Source organism: Ruditapes philippinarum, unplaced genomic scaffold (genome assembly GCF_026571515.1).
Source record: "Ruditapes philippinarum isolate M1 unplaced genomic scaffold, ASM2657151v2 ctg8520_1_1_1_1, whole genome shotgun sequence".
Lineage (NCBI taxonomy): Eukaryota > Metazoa > Mollusca > Bivalvia > Venerida > Veneridae > Ruditapes > Ruditapes philippinarum.
The window spans coordinates 30,865-56,427 of NW_026864280.1; the positions used below are offsets into that span (position 1 = coordinate 30,865).

At 31.4% G+C, this 25,563-nt stretch overlaps 2 protein-coding genes across 2 annotated transcripts; both read right to left on the minus strand.

Moving 5' to 3' along the window:
* Nucleotides 1-640: 640 nt before the first annotated feature.
* On the minus strand, nucleotides 641-3,792 carry LOC132725046 (N-acetyllactosaminide beta-1,6-N-acetylglucosaminyl-transferase-like). The gene is made up of 2 exons (XM_060710032.1): nucleotides 3,648-3,792; nucleotides 641-2,799 (listed from the first exon to the last, which is right to left on the minus strand). The coding sequence occupies exons 1-2, from the start codon at nucleotides 3,664-3,666 to the stop codon at nucleotides 1,412-1,414; spliced, it is 1,407 nt and encodes a 468-aa protein (XP_060566015.1). The 5' UTR covers nucleotides 3,667-3,792; the 3' UTR covers nucleotides 641-1,411.
* Nucleotides 3,793-19,769: 15,977 nt separating this feature from the next.
* LOC132725049 (N-acetyllactosaminide beta-1,6-N-acetylglucosaminyl-transferase-like) lies at nucleotides 19,770-25,352 on the minus strand. The gene is made up of 2 exons (XM_060710034.1): nucleotides 25,223-25,352; nucleotides 19,770-21,169 (listed from the first exon to the last, which is right to left on the minus strand). Exons 1-2 carry the CDS (start codon nucleotides 25,239-25,241, stop codon nucleotides 19,785-19,787), a joined length of 1,404 nt encoding a protein of 467 aa, XP_060566017.1. The 5' UTR covers nucleotides 25,242-25,352; the 3' UTR covers nucleotides 19,770-19,784.
* Nucleotides 25,353-25,563: the final 211 nt, after the last annotated feature.

Genomic DNA, 25,563 nt, shown 5'->3' on the forward strand with positions numbered 1-25,563 from the left:
GTACGTATAATCTGTATAGACATATAATAGAGTCAAATGACTAATACCAATCAATAAATTAAATAATAATATTTCATTTTATATACAAATGGGACAGATACCATCCTATCAATAAGGATATACAAAGGTTTTACAAGAAAACAAATAAATAAAGTATAATGCACATCTTTTGCAGCATTTTTGACAAATTATGTTTAAAGCAGGATGCCTCCAGAATCATGTTAATTTTTCATAAAAAAATGAAATTGTTTTTAAAAGCAAATTAATGTGAGGTGAACAAATAAAGTAAATAACATATGGCAATCGGCACTTACAATCCACGACAATTACCAAAAAGAGGTAAACATATGACAACGTTAGTAACGTAGTAGAAATATGGTGATATAATACTGTAAAATCAGTGTTAAACCACACATAACATGTAAAATATAACTTTGATCTTGAATGTTTTTACCTTTCTTAAAAGTTCAGTGTATTTTTCTCAATATTGATTTTCTTGAAATATTTTGGCTCATCTGGAGGCGTGCAGCTTTTAACTAAGGTGTAATTGGACATTTCCGAAAATATATACATGTATTCTTTTTTTTTTTGTTAATTTATTACAAATGTATATAGGGAATACATGAAGTAATCTAAGTAATCTAAGGATCTCACACAAAGAAAACAAACCGTGCTATGGAAAAAAGATAAGGGAATATATTTCCTTTAAAAAGATGCGGTTAACAAAGGTAAAACACTATATTGAAAACTTCTGTATTGAGACATAGCCGATTGAACATTATCAATTTATCCCCCAATGTGTTGTAAAGGATATTTTCGGAAATGTTAGTACAAATAACATTTACGTGCTTATCTAAGTGACAGTCCGACCAGCAACATACACGTGCAATCTCGATCTTGTTTATTTATACGATTAATAAAAACGATCGTTTTTTAGAAATTGGACTTTCAAAATGTTTCGGCTGAGCAAAAGAACTAAGTGTATGTTAATTTATACATGACTTGAGACCAAGTCATGGCTTATCCACATTTTTAATTGAGTCGCTTAAAGCGGCTTTTGGCTCTCTAAAGGTTAAATATGTTAGTTATAGATAATTCATAAATCGTTTCATATCAAGGAACTTAGGTGGAAAATGAAATTTGCCGTCGATAAAATACATAAACAATAAGGTCTCATTAACCGTTAAGCTCTCAATATGTAAATTAATAAAGTGGCGATTCGTTTCCCGAGAAACGAATGTCACTGGCGCGCTATAAATATATATCGGGGCGTTGTTTTTAAGAAGACTTAACAACGATATGATGTACTTTTCCAAGATAAAATTACTAAAACACTTAGTTTGAAACAACACTTAAATGTGTGTGAAAGTTTCTTGATAATTACTGCTTGTATTAAGTCAAATCAAAGTGATCATTTACCATGCATTAACCTTAAATACATAATATTTTCAACACAATATAAGGCAAGTGGGTCAAAGTCTTCATAAAATTTGTTTGCAACAATATTTCTATGACTAAGCAACCATGGAAGATCCTCTAAACCATAAATACATATCCAGTGTACGTATTTTCCATGACAAGTTACTGTTTGATCCATTTGCCACTTGACAGCCCGTGAAATATAAATGTCTTTGGAGGATATTGAGTTGGAACGCCCTCCGGGAGTACCTGGCAACACTTGTAATGTTGCCCAGATTAATTCTTCTGGAGCGTAAGTGTCTCTTAACCAAATCAAAAAATCTTTCACAAAGTTGTCATTTAAAATGAAATTTACAAATTCTCTACTGAACATTCCGTAGGCACTTCCTTTATGTATTATAATGTTTTGACGAAATCCTTGCTTCTTTTGACGCGTTATAATAGGACTTTCGTTTATGATTAATGTCCTTTGTTTGAATTTGTGATATTCTGTAAATGGTACCGGATAACTTTCAATATCATTAGTTCCATTCATAGCTTTTAATATCTTCACAAGTTCTGCATTGGTCTTCAACATAAATTCTTGTCCAGTTAAATTGATATAATATTTCCATTTCGTTGTTGATGCACTTAAAGCTATCATACATTTTAGCTCTGCCTCTACAACGCGTATTGTTGAGTAAACCACACGTACTCGATCTTCGATAACAATAATGTTATCAAAACATGACTCAATTAGTTTGAATCTCTTGTAGATTTCAATATCTGCTTTTTCATCAATATGTATACAGTATATATTATGTTTATGATAAATGTATCTTAAAAGTCTGTGTGCTTGGTTACCGTGTGTATGAATTTTCATTGCAAACGCTAGCGGATACAACTTCTCTTCAGTCGTAGTGTTATGTTTTCCATACATATACGATTCCCTTAAAGTGTGACAATGTTGAATAACCTTATCAATGCTACAGTTTTCTTCTCTTGACAATGAATAATAATCGTTCAGATGATTTCTACTGCCTGCTTCAGTCTCCGTTATTTTTTGCTGACTCAGCTTTAACATTTTATCCATTATTACATCTGTTGGTAAAGAAATCTTTCTCTCGGACAACACTGTAAGACAAATGTCACTACCATAAGCAATATAGCTAGACATATTGCATTTAGGTATATTGCGAATGTCTGTTTGCTTATCTATTTTTGTAGTTTTCGCTCTTGTTTCGCCATCAACTCCTTTATCGGTGAAATAAGTAATACCAGTCATTTGATTGTGTGTAATACGGTGTTCCGGGGTTGTTTTAACGAAAAAATTCATACATATATAGATGTAGCCAATGCATAAACAAATTACTTTTGGGTAAGTCTGGAAAATCTTTAGTCCTAGAAAAGTATAAAGTAAAAATTAAATGATATATTATTGAAAACATTTCTGTAACCTATGGAGATGTTAACCATACACCGGCTGTGGTAATGTATGTAATAAAAACTTATAAGACAATGTCACAAGTGATGTTTAAGTGACAGCTAGTATGATAATTTTTTTCGATGTCGAGTTAAATTATATATACATTTTAAAATACTGACTATTTTTATGGTGACTGACCAATAACTGATAATTAGAAATGTTTTGGTGAAATTCTAAAACTGCCTAAAATATAATAGAGGCTGACCCTTTCTTTTTTTCAACTGTGCGTCATGTTATTTATACACATTACAGTGTGCCACGTGAATATTCATAAAAGTAGAATATTAAATAGGAAACAAATATAACAAAATGTAATTTTTGTTTACTTTTACTACTCTCAACTATACCCAGTGGCCAAATTCACAGGATTCACAGTGAGAAAAATGGAGCTGACCGTCAGGACCTCAGAATAGTCGCGGCTCTACTACTACTATCCGCTTAACATTTGTCTCCTAATAGAAACATTCTGAGGAATAACATGATACAAAACGTACATTTTAAACCTTATCGGGTTCATCGATAAGCTAACGACACCGATTCTACAAATGCCAGTATGCCTGAGATAAGCAGACGGACACTGATTCTTTATTCCCCAGTTCTAAATGCTGGAAATGCATATATTAAGTATTAGAGGCGTAAAATACAAGCAAAAAAACAAAACTACCTAAAGTAACATAGGATAGATATATAAATTTGTGAATATTCCAATATCTCAACATCATTATATTTTACCATATGTCCCGTAAGTAAGAAAATAACCAACCTTTTCGTATTTTTCTCATGTTTGTATTCCTTTTGTAAAGGCTGCTCAAGAAGCGTAAGAATTCCTTATATTATAAATAAAACAGCATCAATTTACCGGGTATTGTATATGTATACTGTATAATATCACCAACTGTAGCGCTAAATAATTCAGACTATTGTATTTCAATTACTGTTTCCTGACGTGACCAGGTAAAAACCACTACATAATTGATAACATCCTTTGACACATATAGAGAGTTGTAATATTTGTCTAATGTAATTCTAAACGAACGTTTATATAATTTGTAGGAAGATGTAAATCAAATGAACATTTATTTACAACAAAATAATTGACAGTTACATAAAAAACTAAACAAGTGAAACAGATGTGAATGTTGAATTATTTCAACTGTTATATTTGAGTTTGTTTTTGAGTGTGACATATACAGTAAAACCCCTCTAAACATAACCAGTGATGCTTAAGGTACCAGTTGATGATTCTTGTTCTTGTTATGTAGGTCTATATAGATACTCAGTAAAATTTGTCTATTAAAAATAACCAATAATTCTTAGCGCATTGTTCGGTAAGCTTAGATGCACAGTAAAACCGCTCTATTAAAGGTAACGCCCTAATTGGTCAATCTTGTTACCTAAGCTAAGATACACAGTACAGACGCTATATTAAAGAGTACATCCTAATTGGTCAATCATGTTAACTAAGCTTAGAAACAAAGTAAAACTGATATATTAAAGGTAACATCCTAATTTGTTAATCATGTTAGCTAAGCTTAGAAACACAGTAAAATCGCTCTATTAAAGGTAACACCCTAATTGGTCAATCTTGTTACCTAAGCTTAGATATACAGAGATTTTTTTTGTTTTGTCCAGATAATAAAATAGAAGATGAAAAACACATTTTAGTCCAATGTCCCTTTTACAACAACATCAGAGTAGACATTTTTAGTGAACAATTTATGAATGAAGATTTTATGAACATGAACGATGATATGAAAATGAAATATCTTGTTGTAAGTTTTCCACGAAAGTAGCTAAATACCTTGTTAATGCTTATCTTAAAAGAAAGAAATCCTTGTTTAATCGTTGAAATATTTATCGAAATATTTATCCTGTAATATTGATGATGTGTACAGTATAATAATTTCATGTGAACTATTTAGAATGTAAATATGTTTCAGGTGACTTATTGGTCCATTGGGCGGGTGTTATGTTAAATTATTTAATTTCGTTATTTGTAAACTGTCATACACATGTCACTATATAAAATATTTACTTACTTACTTTCTTATACAAAAAAACCGATTTCCGCTTTAAAGATAACATCCTAATTGGTGTATCTTGTTAGCTAGGCAAACCACGTTATTAGATATTATTACCAATCGATGGCTCAGTGCAAAATTTCAGCTATGTCCATATTTCACCAAATGTTTTTGTTTTTTTTTTTTTGTTTTTTTTTTTTTGTTTGCTTGCTGTTTTGGGGTTTTTCTTGTTGTTGTTTCATTTTTTTAATAAATTCTGAAAGTTAATCAGTCACCCTTTCTTCCTAAAAACATCATGACCATACTCCTAGTATCAGTGAGTAAATAAGTAAATACAATTAAAAGTAAACATGCTATGCAAAACTGTTTAAAATTAGTTATTTCAAAACTAGGTTTAGGCCAGTTAGTACGAGTGTCTTGTTGTTGTTGTTTTTGTGTTTTTTTTTTGTTGTTGTTTTTTTTTCATTATTTTTTCAACCAACCAAATTAGACAGTGAAAATCTAGTCGAACTTGACTAGGCCAAATATATTGCGCTAAGTAATACAATGAAGATCTTCATTATTCTTAGTTTAATAGTATAAAATAAAAGAATTTGCATTTAAATCCCTGCTTTGAACTCGACTCTAATATTATATTTATTCTGTGTGACGACCATACAAAGATATGACAGCATTTTAAACTTTTGCAAGAAGTCTTAAATTGTTGCGTTATGACTTGACTTCACATCCATTTAATTATTGTTATTCATGTTAAAAAGAGTTGGCAAATTTGTGAATAAAGGTCAAATATATATAAATATTGCTATGTAAGTTGCCATATTCATTTAGCATTATTATGAATCAAGTTTTTTTCCTGCGACAGGGCCTTATTATGGAAAAATAAAACAAACCTACGAAATCCTTAAATATTTGCTATTTAGAGCCGGATTTTTAATTGAGTCGCTTATTTAAAAGCGGCTTTTGGCTCTCCTAAAGGTTAAATATGTTAGTTAGATTAATGATAATTATGTGTCGGTGAGCAAAGAACTAGTATATTACTTATACATTCTGAGACCCATGTCATGGCTATCCACATTTAAGTCGCTTATAAATAAATCGTTTCATATAATTGTCATATCAAAGTGACTAAGGTGGAAACTGAAATTTGCCGTAGATAACATACATAAACAAGAAGGTCTCATTAACCGTTACGCTCTCAATATGTAAATTAATAAAGTGGCGATTCGTTTCCCGAGAAACGAATGTCACTGGCGCGCTATAAAATATATATCGGGGCGTTGTTTTTAAGAAGACTTGACAACGATATGATGTACTTTTCCAAGATAAAGTTACTGAAACACTTAGTTTGAAACAACACTTAATTGTGTGTGAAAGTTTCTTGATAATTACTGTTGTATTAAGTCAGATCAAAGTGATCATTTACCATACATTAACCTTAAATACATAATATTTTCAACACAATATAAGGCAAGTGGGTCAAAGTCTTCATTAAATTTGTTTGCAACAATATTTCTACGACTAAGCAGCCATGGAAGATCCTCTAGACCATAAATACAAATCCAGTGTACGTATTTTCCATGACAAGTTACTGTTTGATCCATTTGCCACTTGACAGCCCGTGAAATATAAATGTCTTTAGTGGACATTGAGTTGGAACGCCCTCCTGGAGTACCTGGCAACACTTGTAATGTTGCCCAGATTTATTCTTCTGGAGCGTAAGTGTCTCTTAACCAAATCAAAAAATCTTTCACAAAGTTGTCATTTAAAATGAAATTTACAAATTCTCTACTGAACATTCCGTAGGCACTTCCTTTATGTATTATAATGTTTTGACGAAATCCTTGCTTCTTTTGACGCGTTATTATAGGATTTTCGTTTATGATTAATGTTTTTTGTTTGAATTTGTGATATTCTGTAAATGGTACCGGATAACTTTCAATATCATTAGTTCCATTCATAGCTTTTAATATCTTCACAAGTTCTGCATTGGTCTTCAACATAAATTCTTGTCCAGTTAAATTGATATAATATTTCCATTTCGTTGTTGATCCACTTAAAGCTTTCATACATTTTAGCTCTGCCTCTACAACACGTATTGTTGAGTAAACCACACGTACTCGATCTTCGATAACAATAATGTTGTCAAAACATGACTCAATTAGTTTGAATCTCTTGTAGATTTCAATATTTGCCTTTCCATCGATATGTATACAGTATATATTATGTTGATGATAAATGTATCTTAAAAGTCTGTGTGCTTGGTTACCGTGTGTATGAATTTTCATTGTAAAAGCTAGCGGATACAACTTCTCTTCAGTCGAAGTGTTATGTTTTCCAAACATATACGATTCCCTTAAAGTGTGACAATGTTGAATAACCTTATCAATGCTACAGTTTTCTTCTCTTGACAATAAATAATCGTTCAGATGTTTTTTACTGCCTGCTTTAGTCTTCATTATTTTTTGCTGACTCAGCTTTAACGTTTTACCCATTATTACATCTGATGGTAAAGAAATCTTTCTCTTGGACAACACTGTAAGACAAAGGCCACTACCATAAGCAATATAGCTAGATATATTGCATTAAGAAATATTGCGAATGTCTGTTTGCTTATCTACTTTTGTAGTTTTCGCTCTAGTTTCGCCATCAACTCCTTTATCCGTGAAATAAGTAATAACAGTCATTTGATTGTGTGTAATACGGTGTTCCGGAGTTGTTTTAACGAAAAAATTCATACATATATAGATGTAGCCAACGCATAAACAAATTACTATTGGGTAAGTCCGGAAAATCTTTAGTCCTAGAAAAGTATAAAGTAAAAATTAATTATAAATGATATATTATTGAATACATTTCTGTGACATATGGAGATGTTAACCATACACCGGCTGTGATAATGTATGTAATATAAACATGTACGACAATGTCACAAGTGGTGTTTAAGTAACAGCTAGTATGATCATTTTTTTCGATTTCGAGTTAGAGTATAATATTATATACATTTCAAAATACTGACTATTTAAATGGTGACTGACCAATAACTTATAATTAGAAATGCTTTGGTAAAATTTTAAAACTGCCTAAAAGATAAAAAAAGAAGCTGATCCTCTCTTTTTATCAACTGCGTGTCAGGATATTTATACAAACTACAGTGTTCCACGTGAATATTCATTGAAAGTAGAATAGAAAGTATGACAAAATGTAAACTTTTTTTTTTACTTTTAACTTACTCTCAACATATACTTGTTGCCCAACGTAAAGGCCAAATTTCACAGGATGTCACAGGGTGAGGAAAATGTGCAGCCTGACCGGGATTAGAGCCCGGGACCCTTGGAATACCGTTCCGCGGCTCTACTGACTGAGCTATCCGGGCGCTTACACATTTTGTCTCCTAATTAGTAAACAGTTCTGAACCGTGACATACACATGGATGGACATAATGTCACATTTTAAAGTGGCTGTGTTTTCATGCTAGTTGGCTATCCGATAATCTTACGGAACACCGGTGGTTCTACTAAGATCCCAGTTCATGCCTGAGATAATGCAGGGTGGGACCCCCCCCCCCAGTTTTAATTGGTGTAGAATCGTCATATGACATTAACAGTATTGATGCGCCGTGAAATACAAGCAAAAACAAACAAAAAACTTAATCCTTTAGATAACAGTAAGGATAGAGTATATCATAAGATTTGGTTGGAATATGGATCACAATATCTCAACATACATTATATTTTATAACCAATATCGTCTCCGTAAGTAAGGAAAATAACCGTATTCTTCTCATTTTTGTATTCCTTTCAAGTAAAGGCTGCTCAAGAAGCGTAAGAATTCCTTATATTATAAATAAAACAACATCAATTTACCGGGTATTGTCCATGTATACTGTACAATATTACCAATTGTAGCGCTAAATAATTCAGACTATTGTATTTCAATTACTGTTTTCTGACGTGACCAGGTAAAAACCACTACATAATTGATAACATCCTTTGACACATATAGAGAGTTGTAATATTTATCTAATGTAATTCTAAACGATCGTTTATATAATTTGTAGGAAGATGTAAATCAAATGAACGTTTATTTACAACAAAATGATTGACAGTTACATAAAAAACTAAACAAGTGAAACAGATGTGAATGTTGAATCATTTCAACTGTTATATTTGAGTTTGTTTTTGAGTGTGACACAAACAGTAAACCCCTTCTTAACATAACCAGTGATGCTTTAAGGTACCAGTTGATGATTCTTGTTCTTGTTATGTAGGTCTATATAGATACTCAGTAAAATTCGTCTATTAAAAATAACCAATAATTCTTAACGCATTGTTCGGTAAGCTTAGATACACAATAAAACCGCTCTATTTAAGGTAACGTCCTAATTGGCCAATCTTGTTGTACACAGTACAAGCGCTATATTATAGAGAACATCCTAATTGGTCAATCATGTTAACTAAGCTTAGAAACAAAGTAAAACTGATATATTAAAGGTAACATCCTAATTTGTTAATCTTGTTAGCTAAGCTTAGAAACACTGTAAAATCGCTCTATTAAAGGTAACACACTAATTGGTCAATCTTGTTACCTAAGCTTAGATATACAGAGATTTTTTTTGTTTTGTCCAGATAATAAAATAGAAGATGAAAAACACATTTTAGTCCAATGTCCCTTTTACAACAACATCAGAGTAGACATTTTTAGTGAACAATTTATGAATGAAGATTTTATGAACATGAACGATGATATGAAAATGAAATATCTTGTTGTAAGTTTTCCACGAAAAGTAGCTAAATACCTTGTTAATGCTTATCTTAAAAGAAAGAAATCCTTGTTTAATCGTTGAAATATTTATCGAAATATTTATCCTGTAATATTGATGATGTGTACAGTATAATAATTTCATGTGAACTATTTAGAATGTAAATATGTTTCAGGTGACTTATTGGTCCATTGGGCCGGGTGTTATGTTAAATTATTTAATTTCGTTATTTGTAAACTGTCATACACATGTCACTATAATAAAATATTTACTTACTTACTTTCTTATACAAAAAAACCGATTTCCGCTTTAAAGATAACATCCTAATTGGTGTATCTTGTTAGCTAGGCAAACCACGTTATTAGATATTATTACCAATCGATGGCTCAGTGCAAATTTCAGCTATGTCCATATTTCACCAAAATGTTTTTTGTTTTTTTTTTTTGTTTTTTTTTTTTTTTTTGCTTGCTGTTTTGGGGTTTTTCTTGTTGTTGTTTTCATTTTTTAATAAATTCTGAAAGTTAATCAGTCACCCCTTTCTTCCTAAAAACATCATGACCATACTCCTAGTATCAGTGAGTAAATAAGTAAATACAATTAAAAGTAAACATGCTATGCAAAACTGTTTAAATTAGTTATTTCAAAACTAGGTTTAGGCCAGTTAGTACGAGTGTCTTGTTGTTGTTGTTTTTTGTGTTTTTTTTTGTTGTTGTTTTTTTTTTCATTATTTTTTCAACCAACCAAATTAGACAGTGAAAATCTAGTCGAACTTGACTAGGCCAAATATATTGCGCTAAGTAATACAATGAAGATCTTCATTATTCTTAGTTTAATAGTATAAAATAAAAGAATTTGCATTTAAAATCCCTGCTTTGAACTCGACTCTAATATTATATTATTCTGTGTGACGACCATACAAAGATATGACAGCATTTTAAACTTTTGCAAGAAGTCTTAAATTGTTGCGTTATGACTTGACTTCACATCCATTTAATTATTGTTATTCATGTTAAAAAGAGTTGGCAAATTTGTGAATAAAGGTCAAATATATAAAATATTGCTATGTAAGTTGCCATATTCATTTAGCATTATTATGAATCAAGTTTTTTTCCTGCGACAGGGCCTTATTATGGAAAAATAAAACAAACCTACGAAATCTTAAATATTTGTCTTATTTAGAGCCGGATTTAAAAAGGCGAAAAAATAGAATTTTTGTAGGTTATTTTATTCAACTCGTTCAATAAATTTCGTATTGAGCCTACACTCATCTTATGTTCTCTATTTATTATACTTTGTACCCTGCCCATCTTCGGAATGAAACAAGCTTGTAGAGTCTTCCAACACAGCTTTCTACATATCGTCGGAACCGGGTTACCCACGGTATATATTCCGTATATTAGTTACATTTAATAAGTGTGTACGGTAAAAAGCCTGTGTTACCGGCAGACTCAGGTCTGAGCATTTTTAAATCAAAGATACTAGTTAATACTTATATTAATGGTCATATTGACTTGTTGGCCTTTGGTTTATGTATCTTGTAGGTGTATCTTCCCGGGTCACATTAAAAATGTGCCCCTAAATCAGTGTCATCAATCCTGTATATAATAAATTATTATATATTTCAGGCAATTATAACACATTTTTACAAGAGTAAAGTTAGAATAGCTTTTTAAGAGCAATGAACTTTGGCGATTGATAATAAAGTGTTTCAAAAGTGTATTCAAAATTATTTCAAAATACATTTGCGCAATATATCCATGCGTACACAGTACGTACGTATAATCTATATAGACATATATCAAATGGCTAATACCAATCAATATATTAAAATTAAAATATTTCATTTTATAAGCAAATGGGACAGATAAAATCCTATCAATAAGGATATACAAGGGTTTTACAAGAAAACAAATGAATAAAGTATACTGCGCATCTTTTGCAACATTTTTGACAAATTATGTTTAAAGCAGGGCGCCTCCAGATTCTTGTTAATTTTCTTAAAAAAATATTAGAAAATTTATTTAAAAGTAAATTAATGTGAGGTGAACAAAAAAAGTAAATAGCATATTGCAATCTGCACTTACAATCCACGAAAATTACCAAAAGTGGTAAACATATGCAAAAACAGCCCTTACTGCGTTAGTAACGCAGTAGAAATATGGTGATATAATACTGCAAAATCAGTGTTAAACCACACATAACATGTAAAAAGTTAAGTGTATTTTTTCTCAATATTGATTTTCTTGAAATATTTTGGCTCATCTGGAGGCGTGCAGCTTTAAATACGTATGTTTTTTTGTAATTCATTACAAATGTATATAGGGAATACATGAATTAATCAAAGGATCTAACTCAAAGAAAACAAACCCTGTTATGGAAAAAAAGATAAGGGAATATAATATATTATATATATATATATATATATATATATATATATATATATATATATATATATATATATATATATATATATATATATATATATATATATATATATATATATATATATATATATATATCAAAAAAGCGGTACACAACAACCTCCCTTAAAAAGGTGCGGTTAACAAAGGTAAAAATGTGAAAAACAACACTATATTGAAAACCTCTGTATTGTGGCATAGCCGTTTGAACATTATCCAATTTATCCCCCAATGTGTTGTTAAGGATATTTTCGGAAATGTTAGTACAAATAACATTTACGTGCTTATCTAAGTGACAGCCCGACCAGCAACATACACGTGCAACCTCGATCTTGTTTATTTATTCGATCAATAAAAACGATCGTATTTGAAAAATCGGACTTTCAAAATGTGTCGGTTGAGCAAAAGAACTAAGTGTATATTACTTTATACATGTCTTGAGACCATGTCATGGCTTATCCACATTTTTAATTGAGTCGCTTATTTAAAAAGCGGCTTTTGGCTCTCCTAAAGGTTAAATATGTTAGTTGTAGATAATGATAATTCATAAATCGTTTCATATAATTGTCATATCAAGAGAACTAAGGTGGAAACTGAAATTTGCCGTAGATAACATACATAAACAAGAAGGTCTCATTAACCGTTACGCTCTCAATATGTAAATTAATAAAGTGGCGATTCGTTTCCCGAGAAACGAATGTCACTGGCGCGCTATAAAATATATATCGGGGCGTTGTTTTTAAGAAGACTTGACAACGATATGATGTACTTTTCCAAGATAAAGTTACTGAAACACTTAGTTTGAAACAACACTTAATTGTGTGTGAAAGTTTCTTGATAATTACTGTTGTATTAAGTCAGATCAAAGTGATCATTTACCATACATTAACCTTAAATACATAATATTTTCAACACAATATAAGGCAAGTGGGTCAAAGTCTTCATTAAATTTGTTTGCAACAATATTTCTACGACTAAGCAGCCATGGAAGATCCTCTAGACCATAAATACAAATCCAGTGTACGTATTTTCCATGACAAGTTACTGTTTGATCCATTTGCCACTTGACAGCCCGTGAAATATAAATGTCTTTAGTGGACATTGAGTTGGAACGCCCTCCTGGAGTACCTGGCAACACTTGTAATGTTGCCCAGATTTATTCTTCTGGAGCGTAAGTGTCTCTTAACCAAATCAAAAAAATCTTTCACAAAGTTGTCATTTAAAATGAAATTTACAAATTCTCTACTGAACATTCCGTAGGCACTTCCTTTATGTATTATAATGTTTTGACGAAATCCTTGCTTCTTTTGACGCGTTATTATAGGATTTTCGTTTATGATTAATGTTTTTTGTTTGAATTTGTGATATTCTGTAAATGGTACCGGATAACTTTCAATATCATTAGTTCCATTCATAGCTTTTAATATCTTCACAAGTTCTGCATTGGTCTTCAACATAAATTCTTGTCCAGTTAAATTGATATAATATTTCCATTTCGTTGTTGATCCACTTAAAGCTTTCATACATTTTAGCTCTGCCTCTACAACACGTATTGTTGAGTAAACCACACGTACTCGATCTTCGATAACAATAATGTTGTCAAAACATGACTCAATTAGTTTGAATCTCTTGTAGATTTCAATATCTGCCTTTCCATCGATATGTATACAGTATATATTATGTTGATGATAAATGTATCTTAAAAGTCTGTGTGCTTGGTTACCGTGTGTATGAATTTTCATTGTAAAAGCTAGCGGATACAACTTCTCTTCAGTCGAAGTGTTATGTTTTCCAAACATATACGATTCCCTTAAAGTGTGACAATGTTGAATAACCTTATCAATGCTACAGTTTTCTTCTCTTGACAATAAATAATCGTTCAGATGATTTTTACTGCCTGCTTTAGTCTTCATTATTTTTTGCTGACTCAGCTTTAACGTTTTACCCATTATTACATCTGATGGTAAAGAAATCTTTCTCTTGGACAACACTGTAAGACAAAGGCCACTACCATAAGCAATATAGCTAGATATATTGCATTTAGGTATATTGCGAATGTCTGTTTGCTTATCTACTTTTGTAGTTTTCGCTCTAGTTTCGCCATCAACTCCTTTATCCGTGAAATAAGTAATAACAGTCATTTGATTGTGTGTAATACGGTGTTCCGGAGTTGTTTTAACGAAAAAATTCATACATATATAGATGTAGCCAACGCATAAACAAATTACTATTGGGTAAGTCCGGAAAATCTTTAGTCCTAGAAAAGTATAAAGTAAAAATTAATTATAAATGATATATTATTGAATACATTTCTGTGACATATTGAGATGTTAACCATACACCGGCTGTGATAATGTATGTAATATAAACATGTACGACAATGTCACAAGTGGTGTTTAAGTAACAGCTAGTATGATCATTTTTTTCGATTTCGAGTTAGAGTATAATATTATATACATTTCAAAATACTGACTATTTAAATGGTGACTGACCAATAACTTATAATTAGAAATGCTTTGGTAAAATTTTTAAAACTGCCTAAAAGATAAAAAAAAGAAGCTGATCCTCTCTTTTTATCAACTGCGTGTCAGGATATTTATACAAACTACAGTGTTCCACGTGAATATTCATTGAAAGTAGAATAGAAAGTATGACAAAATGTAAACTTTTTTTTTTACTTTTAACTTACTCTCAACATATACTTGTTGCCCAACGTAAAGGCCAAATTTCACAGGATGTCACAGGGTGAGGAAAATGTGCAGCCTGACCGGGATTAGAGCCCGGGACCCTTGGAATACCGTTCCGCGGCTCTACTGACTGAGCTATCCGGGCGCTTACACATTTTGTCTCCTAATTAGTAAACAGTTCTGAACCGTGACATACACATGGATGGACATAATGTCACATTTTAAAGTGGCTGTGTTTTCATGCTAGTTGGCTATCCGATAATCTTACGGAAACACCGGTGGTTCTACTAAGATCCCAGTTCATGCCTGAGATAATGCAGGGTGGGACCCCCCCCCCCCAGTTTTAATTGGTGTAGAATCGTCATATGACATTAACAGTATTGATGCGCCGTGAAATACAAGCAAAAACAAACAAAAAACTTAATCCTTTAGATAACAGTAAGGATAGAGTATATCATAAGATTTGGTTGGAATATGGATCACAATATCTCAACATACATTATATTTTATAACCAATATCGTCTCCGTAAGTAAGGAAAATAACCGTATTCTTCTCATTTTTGTATTCCTTTCAAGTAAAGGCTGCTCAAGAAGCGTAAGAATTCCTTATATTATAAATAAAACAACATCAATTTACCGGGTATTGTCCATGTATACTGTACAATATTACCAATTGTAGCGCTAAATAATTCAGACTATTGTATTTCAATTACTGTTTTCTGACGTGACCAGGTAAAAACCACTACATAATTGATAACATCCTTTGACACATATAGAGAGTTGTAATATTTATCTAATGTAATTCTAAACGATCGTTTATATAATTTGTAGGAAGATGTAAATCAAATGAACGTTTATTTACAACAAAATGATTGACAGTTACATAAAAAAACTAAACAAGTGAAACAGATGTGAATGTTGAATCATTTCAACTGTTATATTTGAGTTTGTTTTTGAGTGTGACACAAACAGTAAACCCCTTCTTAACATAACCAGTGATGCTTTAAGGTACCAGTTGATGATTCTTGTTCTTGTTATGTAGGTCTATATAGATACTCAGTAAAATTCGTCTATTAAAAATAACCAATAATTCTTAGCGCATTGTTCGGTAAGCTTAGATACACAATAAAACCGCTCTATTTAAGGTAACGTCCTAATTGGCCAATCTTGTTGTACACAGTACAAGCGCTATATTATAGAGAACATCCTAATTGGTCAATCATGTTAACTAAGCTTAGAAACAAAGTAAAACTGATATATTAAAGGTAACATCCTAATTTGTTAATCTTGTTAGCTAAGCTTAGAAACACTGTAAAATCGCTCTATTAAAGGTAACACCCTAATTGGTCAATCTTGTTACCTAAGCTTAGATATACAAAAAACCGCTTTCCGCCTTAAAGATAACATCCTAATTGGTGTATCTTGTTAGCTAGACAAAACCACGTTATTAGATATTATTTTATGCTTTTCAGTGAATTACTGATTTATCCGTGAAAATTATATTTGATAATTTCACAGTGAAAATTATCAAAATATAATTTCACACTTTTCAATGACGAAACTACTTTTTTAAGATTTTCCTCATGTGGCACCTCAATTTTATTTTTGCTGACTATTCCGACAATGTCAGGCTGTTTAAAGAAAAGTTAACCTGAAATTGATGAATAACTTATATGACACAAGTAATAAAAAGAAGAAAACTTACAGTTAGTTACTTCTATTCATTCAAGTTACCAATCACCAAATATCGTCTCTTTAATTTTTTGTTTCATTTTTACAGTCTGAAAAATACATTCCTTCCACATGCAAAACTGTTCTTGATGACATTTGGGAATATTTAAGTATCCTACGAGCAATAACTGCCGTATGCTTTATGAAAACTTGAAAAGCATCGGCAGCTTTCAGTCGAAGATTATGTAAACAACCCAGAGTTCGTAAGGCTTCCGAGTTCTCCAATTTCCTATCCACTTATTTGAATGTTTACACATCTGTCAACACAATCATGTTACAATCCTCAAATAAGTCTTCTTCCTTTTAAAAAGGTGTATGACTAACAAATCCAAATGATATCCCTCTGAATCAAACACAATTATTTTCATTCAGTGAAATACACAACTTTAAAAATGGCGGCCGCTTACATTTAACATAGCCAGGTCTAATATAAATTCGCAGTCAGTAACAATGGTTGGACTTTTTCTCCTACTGGAATTATTTGTTTTTATTATTTAAACAAGCGATCAGACATAGCTTTTCAATAAAATGAATACTATCGCCACCATTTAAAGTTGATTGTGGAACTTATTTTTTCAGCCCATGACTTCTTGTATTTAATGAGAAATTCGATTTTTTTGAGGCTCTAAATGGGGAAAACAGATTTTAATATTAACGTAAATATTAAGAAAATTTCGTTTTCACTTGTTGTTAAGCATAAAATAAAAAGAAAATGTGTTTGTTTGTTGTGTAAGATGTAATTTTATTTCATCTTGTGAACTTTAAAAACAGTATTCTCACTCGAGGCGTAGCCACGAGTGAGAATACTGTTTTTAAAGCCCACTCAATGAAATAAAATTTCACCTTACACACAAACAAACAAATATCCTCTTTTTATTACCAATCGATGGCTCAGTACAAATCTCAGCTATGTCCATATTTCACCAAATTTTTTTTTGTTTGCTTGCTGTTTTGGGGGTTTTCCTGTTGTTGTTTTCATTTCTTAATAAATTCTGAAAGTTAATCAGTCACCCCTTTCACCATAAAAACATTATGAACATACTCCCAGTATCAGTGAGTAAATATACATTTAAAGCAAACATGCTATGCAAAACTGTTTAAATTAGTTATTTCAAAACTAGGTTTAGGCCAGTTAGTACGAGTGTCTTGTTGTTGTTGTTTTTGTGGTTTTTTTTTGTTGTTGTTTTTTTTTTCATTTATTTTTTCAACCAACCAAATTAGACAGTGAAAATCTAGTCGAACTTGACTAGGCCAAATATATTGCGCTAAGTAATACAATGAAGATCTTCATTATTCTTAGTTTAATAGTATAAAATAAAAGAATTTGCATTTAAAATCCCTGCTTTGAACTCGACTCTAATATTATATTATTCTGTGTGACCATACAAAGATGTGACAGCATTTTAAACTTTTGCAAGAAGTCTTAAATTGTTGCGTTATGACTTGACTTCACATCCATTTAATTATTGTTACTCATGTTAAAAAGAGTTGGCAAATTTGTGAATAAAGGTCAAATATATAAAATATTGCTATGTAAGTTGCCATATTCATTTAGCATTATTATGAATCAAGTTTTTTTTCCTGCGACAGGGCCTTATTATGGAAAAATAAAACAAACCTACGAAATCTTAAATTTTTGTCTTATTTAGAGCCGGATTTAAAAAGGCGAAAAAAATAGAATTTTTGTAGGTTATTTTATTCAACTCGTTCAATAAATTTCGTATTGAGCCTACACTCATCTAATGTTCTCTATTTTTTATACTTTGTACCCTGCCCATCTTCGGAATGAAACAAGCTTGTAGAGTCTTCCAACACAGCTTTCAACCGGGTTCCCCACGGTATACATTCCGTATATTAGTTACATTTAATACGTGTGTACGGTAAATAGCCTGTGTTACCGGCAGACTCAAGTCTTAGCATTTTAACATCAAAGATACTAGTTAATACATATATTAATGGTCATATTGATTTGTTGACCTTTGGTTTATGTATCTTGTAGGTGTATCTTCCAGGGTCACATTAAAAAAGTGCCTAAATCAGTGTCATAAATCCTTTATATAATTCTATATTTCAAACAATTATAACACAATTTTTACATGAGTGAAGTTAAAAAAGCTGTTTTAAGAGCAATGAACTTTGGCAATTGATAATATAGTGTTTCAAAAGTTCATTCAAATTTATTTCAAAATACATTTGCGCAATATATCCATGCGTACACAGTACGTACGTATAATCTATATAGACATATATCAAATGGCTAATACCAATCAATAAATTAAAATAATAATATTTAATTGTATAAGCAAATGGAAAAGATAACATCATAACAATAAGGATATACAAAGGTTTTACAAGAAAACAAATAATTGAAGTATAATGCGCATCTTTTGCAGCATTTTTGACAAATTATATTTAACTAAGGTGTAATTGTCCATTTCCGAAAATATATACATGTATTTTTGTAATTCATTACAAATGTATATCGGGAATGCATATGAATAAATCAAAGGATCTCACTCAAAGAAAACAATATATTATATATAAAAAGCCAATCTTAAAAAGATGCGGTTAACAAAGGTAAAAATGTGAAAAATAACACTATATTGAAAACCTCTGTATTGAGGCATAGCCGATTGAACATTATCCTCCAATGTGCTGTAAAGGATATTTTCGGAAATGTTAGTACAAATAACATTCAAGTGCTTATCTAAGTGACAGCCCGACCAGCAACATCCACGTGCAGTCTCGATCTTGTTTATCTATACGATTAATAAAAACGATCGTATTTGAGAAATCGGACTTTCAAAAGGTGTCCGTTGAGCAAAAGAACTAAGTGTTTATTAATAAATACATGTCTTGAGACCAAATCATGGCTTATCAACATTTTTAATTAAGTCGCTTAGAGCGGCTTTTGGCTCTCCAAAAGGTTAAATAGGTTAGTTATAGATAATTCATAAATCGTTTCATATAATTGTCATGTCAAAAGAACTTAAGTAGAAACTGAAATTTGCCGTCGATAAAACATATAAACAAGAAGGTCTTATTAACAATTACGCTCTCAATATGTAAATTAATGAAGTGGCGATTTGTTTCCCAATCTTCTTTTAGAAACGAATGTCACTAACGCGCTATGAAATACCTATCGCGGCGTTGTTAACAACGATTTGATGTACTTTTCCAAGATAAAATTACTAAAACACTTAGTTTGAAACAACTCTTAATTGTGTGTGAAAGTTTCTTGATAATATGTGTTACTGCGTGTATAAAGTCAGATCAATGTGATCATTTGCCATGCATTAACCTTAAATACATAATATTTTCAACACAATATAAGGCAAGTGGGTCAAAGTCTTCATAAAATTTGTTTGCAACAATATTTCTATGACTAAGTAACCATGGAAGATCTTCTAAACCATAAATACAAATCCAGTGTACGTATTTTCCATGACAAGTTACTGTTTGATCCATTTGCCACTTGACAGCCCGTGAAATATAAATGTCTTTGGTTGACACTGAGTTGGAACGCCCTCCGGGAGTACCTGGCAACACTTGTAATGTTGCCCAGATTAATTCTTCTGGAGCGTAAGTGTCTCCTAACCAAATCAAAAAATCTTTCACAAAGTTATCATTTAAAATGAAATTTACAAATTCTCTACTAAACATTCCGTAAGCACTTCCTTTATGTATTTTAATGTTTTGACGAAATCCTTGCTTCTTTTGACGCGTTATAATAGGATTTTCGTTTATGATAAATGTCCTTTGTTTGAATTTGTGATATTCTGTAAATGGTACCGGATAACTTTCAATATCATTAGTTCCATTCATAGCTTTTAATATCTTCAGAAGTTCTGCATTGGTCTTCAACATAAATTCTTGTCCAGTTAAATTGATATAATATTTCCATTTCGTTGTTGATCCACTTAAAGCTTTCATACATTTTAGCTCTGCCTCTACAACACGTATTGTTGAGTATACCACACGTACTCGATCTTCGATAACAATAATGTTATCAAAACATGACTCAATTAGTTTGAATCTCTTGTAGATTTCAATATCTGCTTTTCCATCGATATGTATACAGTATATATTATGTTGATGATAAATGTATCTTAAAAGTCTGTGTGCTTGGTTACCGTATGTATGAATTTTCATTGCAAACGCTAGTGGATACAACTTCTCTTCAGTCGAAGTGTTATGTTTTCCATATATATACGATTCCCTTAAAGTGTGACAATGTTGAACAACCTTATCAATGCTACAGTTTTCTTCTCTTGACAATAAATAATCGTTCCGATGATTTCTACTGCCTGCTTTAGTCTTCATTATTTTTTGCTGACTCAGCTTTAACGTTTTACCCATTATTACATCTGATGGTAAAGAAATCTTTCTCTTGGACAACACTGTAAGACAAAGGCCACTACCATAAGCAATATAGCTAGACATATTGCATTTAGGTATATTGCGAATGTCTGTTTGCTTATCTTCTTTTGTAGTTTTCGCTCTAGTTTCGCCATCAACTCCTTTATCCGTGAAATAAGTAATAACAGTCATTTGATTGTGTGTAATACGGTGTTCCGGAGTTGTTTTAACGAAAAAATTCATACATATATAGATGTAGCCAACGCATAAACAAATTACTATTGGGTAAGTCCGGAAAATCTTTAGTCCTAGAAAAGTATAAAGTAAAAATTAATTATAAATGATATATTATTGAATACATTTCTGTGACATATGGAGATGTTAACCATACACCGGCTGTGATAATGTACAATGGTAGGATACTACGTCATCGCGCACCTGCAAAATGCTCCCACTTGGACCATTTTTTCGTCGACTCAAAGGTAAAATAAAATTTTATTATAAGAAAACGTAAGAGTATTAAAAAATCATGTAGCGCACCAAAGAATGGCTATAGTACTTGAGATAATTGTAAAAAAAGTTTATAGATTTATTGCCTGATTTAGGCCTGAACACGGGATAAGTGTTTTTCTCTGAATGCTCCCACTCGGACTTCTCCCGAAACATATATGAAATAAGGTTGAAAACCTTCTTTAAAATTATTTTTAACGTATCGGAACATAAACCGAGTCATGTATACCCATTATTCTTTATTAGTTTCAAATATTTCTATTTAAAAGTCAGTCTTTTAAAGTTTTTTTTTTATGAAAATGGAAAATGCTCCCACTCGGACTCGATTTCAGAGATGCTCCCACTCGGACCCAAATTTATACATTTTGAAAGCACATTGCTGTATTAGCTTTTATGGATTATTCTCACAATTTTAACACCATTTTGTCAATAACTACTGTGTTTGGCAACATTAACTTTTCATTCTTGTTACAGAGATCACTTCTTTGATTCTGTATAATGACGTCGTTGGGCAGGAACAAGGTGCCATGACAAAGTTTCAACTGACAGGATCACTATACAAAAAGGTGCACTTGGCTTTTGTTGCAAGCGAAGAGATAATTCAAAATTATTGCCAACAACAAGCTAGGACTATAAGACTTTAAATGGGCAGTTTGGATCTCAAGAATAAAGTTTTGTTTAGATGTTGAAAAATTGTGGTGTTTAACAAAGTAGCCATTATACATTGTTTAGTACCATACCGGATTAAGATTCTGGTGGACTCGTGCACATATTGGAGGCAGCATTTATTCAATAATTGCTGACTTTAATATCTTGTTAATAATTTAAAACCCAATCGTTTGCGTGTTTGTTAAACTTGTGATTTAGGTTTTAAAACAGCATAATGGTACGTTTATGAACGTAAAGAAGTCAATATCTATCGGTTGATTTGAATAGTTTATTAAAGAACAACATGTAAATCATTTTTGTCATGAACTGGTTAAAAAGTCAATGTACTGCCATACTACGGCGTCACAATTATTAACAAGTATTAATTATTAAGTATGAAAGTTATCATGTGTACGTATTTTTACCTAAATAAAAAATAAAAAAATAAGAAAACATAGATCATAGTTTTTTCTTTATCACAGTCTTTACCATATTTTGGTAATTAAAGATCGTGTAAGTTATATTTCAGGCTGTTACCAATTGAAATTGTCTATAAATTAAATGTATTAATATTTATGGTACTAAAACAATTTTCAAACATAAAGGAATATGTAAAATACGTACTGTAAATGCTTGTCCACATTATATGTAATCATTAAAATATACATGTATGCATTATGCATTCATTTCTTTTTGAAATATTCAACTTACACTAAATAGAAAATATATTTCTAATTACCTCCCTTTATGAAATGTAAATTCGGTATTATCTTTACAAATAATGCTTTTCGGAACATACAATATTGATAAATCTTCATTTGAGCATTATATTTATGAATAAAATCAAAGAAAAATGATTTCAGGATATTTGAATGACGTTAAAATAACAACAATAATACAAGAAGGAATCACAGACAGCAAAATCCCCCGCCATAAGGAGGAAGTACATTTCAAAGGGGAAGAAACCCTTACATACGTGAAAAAATTCCAAGTAATGATACTCGTGAAAATTAATGAAAAATTATATAGCCTAGACATAATAAATCATGACAAAAATAACACTCCCATGAAAAAAACAAAGAAAAACAACAAAGAAGCATTAAGTGAACACTTCTGGTCCTTATGCTCTGCTATTCACTTCTATTAAACATGTTCAATATAAAGTTTTAAGTTTATATCTCAAATACCTTTAGAGGTATGGTCCTTGCAAACTAATGATAGTGAATACAAAGAGCAATAACTCCAAAACTGGAGAGTTGTCATTCTTGTTTGCGGTATTTTACTTTATTGAAATCTATCCTCCAGTGAAATTTCAGATGAATTCATCCTTTATGACACATTGTCCAATAATTAACGCAAAAAACTGAACAAAAGACAGTTACTTCAAAGAACTATTATTCTTGTGTTTTCTAGAGTATTCCTCCTCAATGAGATATATCCACAGTTGGTATCTAAAATATTTGCTCCAGCTTTGCCGTGCCAAGATGTCCTGCCATGTGCTTCCTTGAGTCGCAATATGGTTTATACCTTTTCCCATACTGGTCACAAATTCAAATACTTTCTGCAAAACAAAACGTTATTACATTTTTAAAATGTATAAACAATTTGTTTCTTATTTAAGCGACTCTTTTAAACGAGGAATTGTTTCAACACAACTTTTTTCCCTTATACTCATCCTCTAAGAAGACATATTTACGAGACTGTTTAGTAATTTAAATATTAGTATCGTATTTTAAAAATGCTGTTTCATTGAATTCTTACTGATCAAATGAATATATGAACGTGAATATAAAGATATTTTGAAAAAAACAGTAATATCTTAAGACAGCAATGTGCTTTCAAAATGTGTATATATTAAGGTCCGAGTGGGAGCATCTCTGAAGTTGAGTCCGAGTGGGAGCATTTTCCATTTTTATAAAAAGAATTAAGAAAAACTGACTTTTGAATAGAAATATTTGAAACTAATATAGAATAATGGGTATACATGACTCGGTTTATGTCCCGGTACGTTAAAAATAATTTTAAAGAAGGTTTTCAACCTTATTTCATATATGTTTCGGGAGAAGTCCGAGTGGGAGCATTCAGAGAAAAACACTTATCCCGTTTTCAGGCCTAAACCAGGCAATAAATCTATAAACTTTTTTTACAATTATCTCAAATACTATAGCCATTCTTTGGTGCGCTACATGATTTTTTAATACTCTTACGTTTTCTTATAATAAAATTGTATTTTACCTTTGAGTCGACGAAAAAAATGGTCCAAGTGGGAGCATTCAGCAGGTGCGCGATGACGTAGTATCCTACCATTGATGTATGTAATATAAACATGTACGACAATGTCACAAGTGGTGTTTAAGTGACAGCTAGTATGATCATTTTTTTCGATTTCGAGTTAGAGTATAATATTATATACATTTCAAAATACTGACTATTTAAATGGTGACTGACCAATAACTTATAATTAGAAATGCTTTGGTAAAATTTTTAAACTGCCTAAAAGATAAAAAAAAGAAGCTGATCCTCTCTTTTTATCAACTGCGTGTCAGGATATTTATACAAACTACAGTGTGCCACGTGAATATTCATTGAAAGTAGAATAGAAAGTATGACAAAATGTAAACTTTTTTTTTACTTTTACCTTACTCTCAACATATACATGTTACCCAACGTGGGGCCAAATTTCACAGGATGTCACAGGGTGAGAAAAATGTGCAGCCTGACCGGGATTCGAGCCCGGGACCCTCGGAATACCGTTCCGCGGCTCTACTGACTGAGCTATCCGGGCGCTTACACATTTTGTCTCCTAATTAGTAAACAGTTCTGAACCGTGACATACACATGGATGGACATAATGTCACATTTTAAAGTGGCTGTGCTTTCATGCGGGTTGGCTATCCGATAAGCTAACGGAACACCGGAAGTTCTACTAAGATGCCAGTTCATGCCTGAGATAATGCAGGGAGGGACACCTGATGTCTTACTCCCCCAGTTCTAAATGCTGGGAGATCGTCATATGACATTAACAGTATTGATGCGCCGTAAAATACAAGCAAAAGCAAACAAAAAACTTAATCCTAAAGATAACAGTAAGGATAGAGTATATCATAAGATTTGGTTGGAATATGGATCACAATACATGTATCTCAACATACATCATATTTTATAACCATTATCTTCTCCGTAAAATAAGGAAAATAACCAACCTTTTCGTATTTTTCTCATTTTGTATTCCTCTCAAGTAAATGCTTCTCAAGAAGCGTAAGAATTCCTTATATTATAAATAAAACAGCATCAATTTACCGGGTATTGTCCATGTATACGGTACAATATTACCAGCTGTAGCGCTAAATAATTCAGACTATTGTATTTCAATTACTGTTTTCTGACGTGACCAGGTAAAAACCACTACATTATTGATAACATCCTTTGACACATATAGAGAGTTGTAATATTTATCTAATGTAATTCTAAACGAACGTTTATATCATTTGTAGGAAGATGTAATTCAAATGAACGTTTATTTTCAACAAAATAATTGACAGTT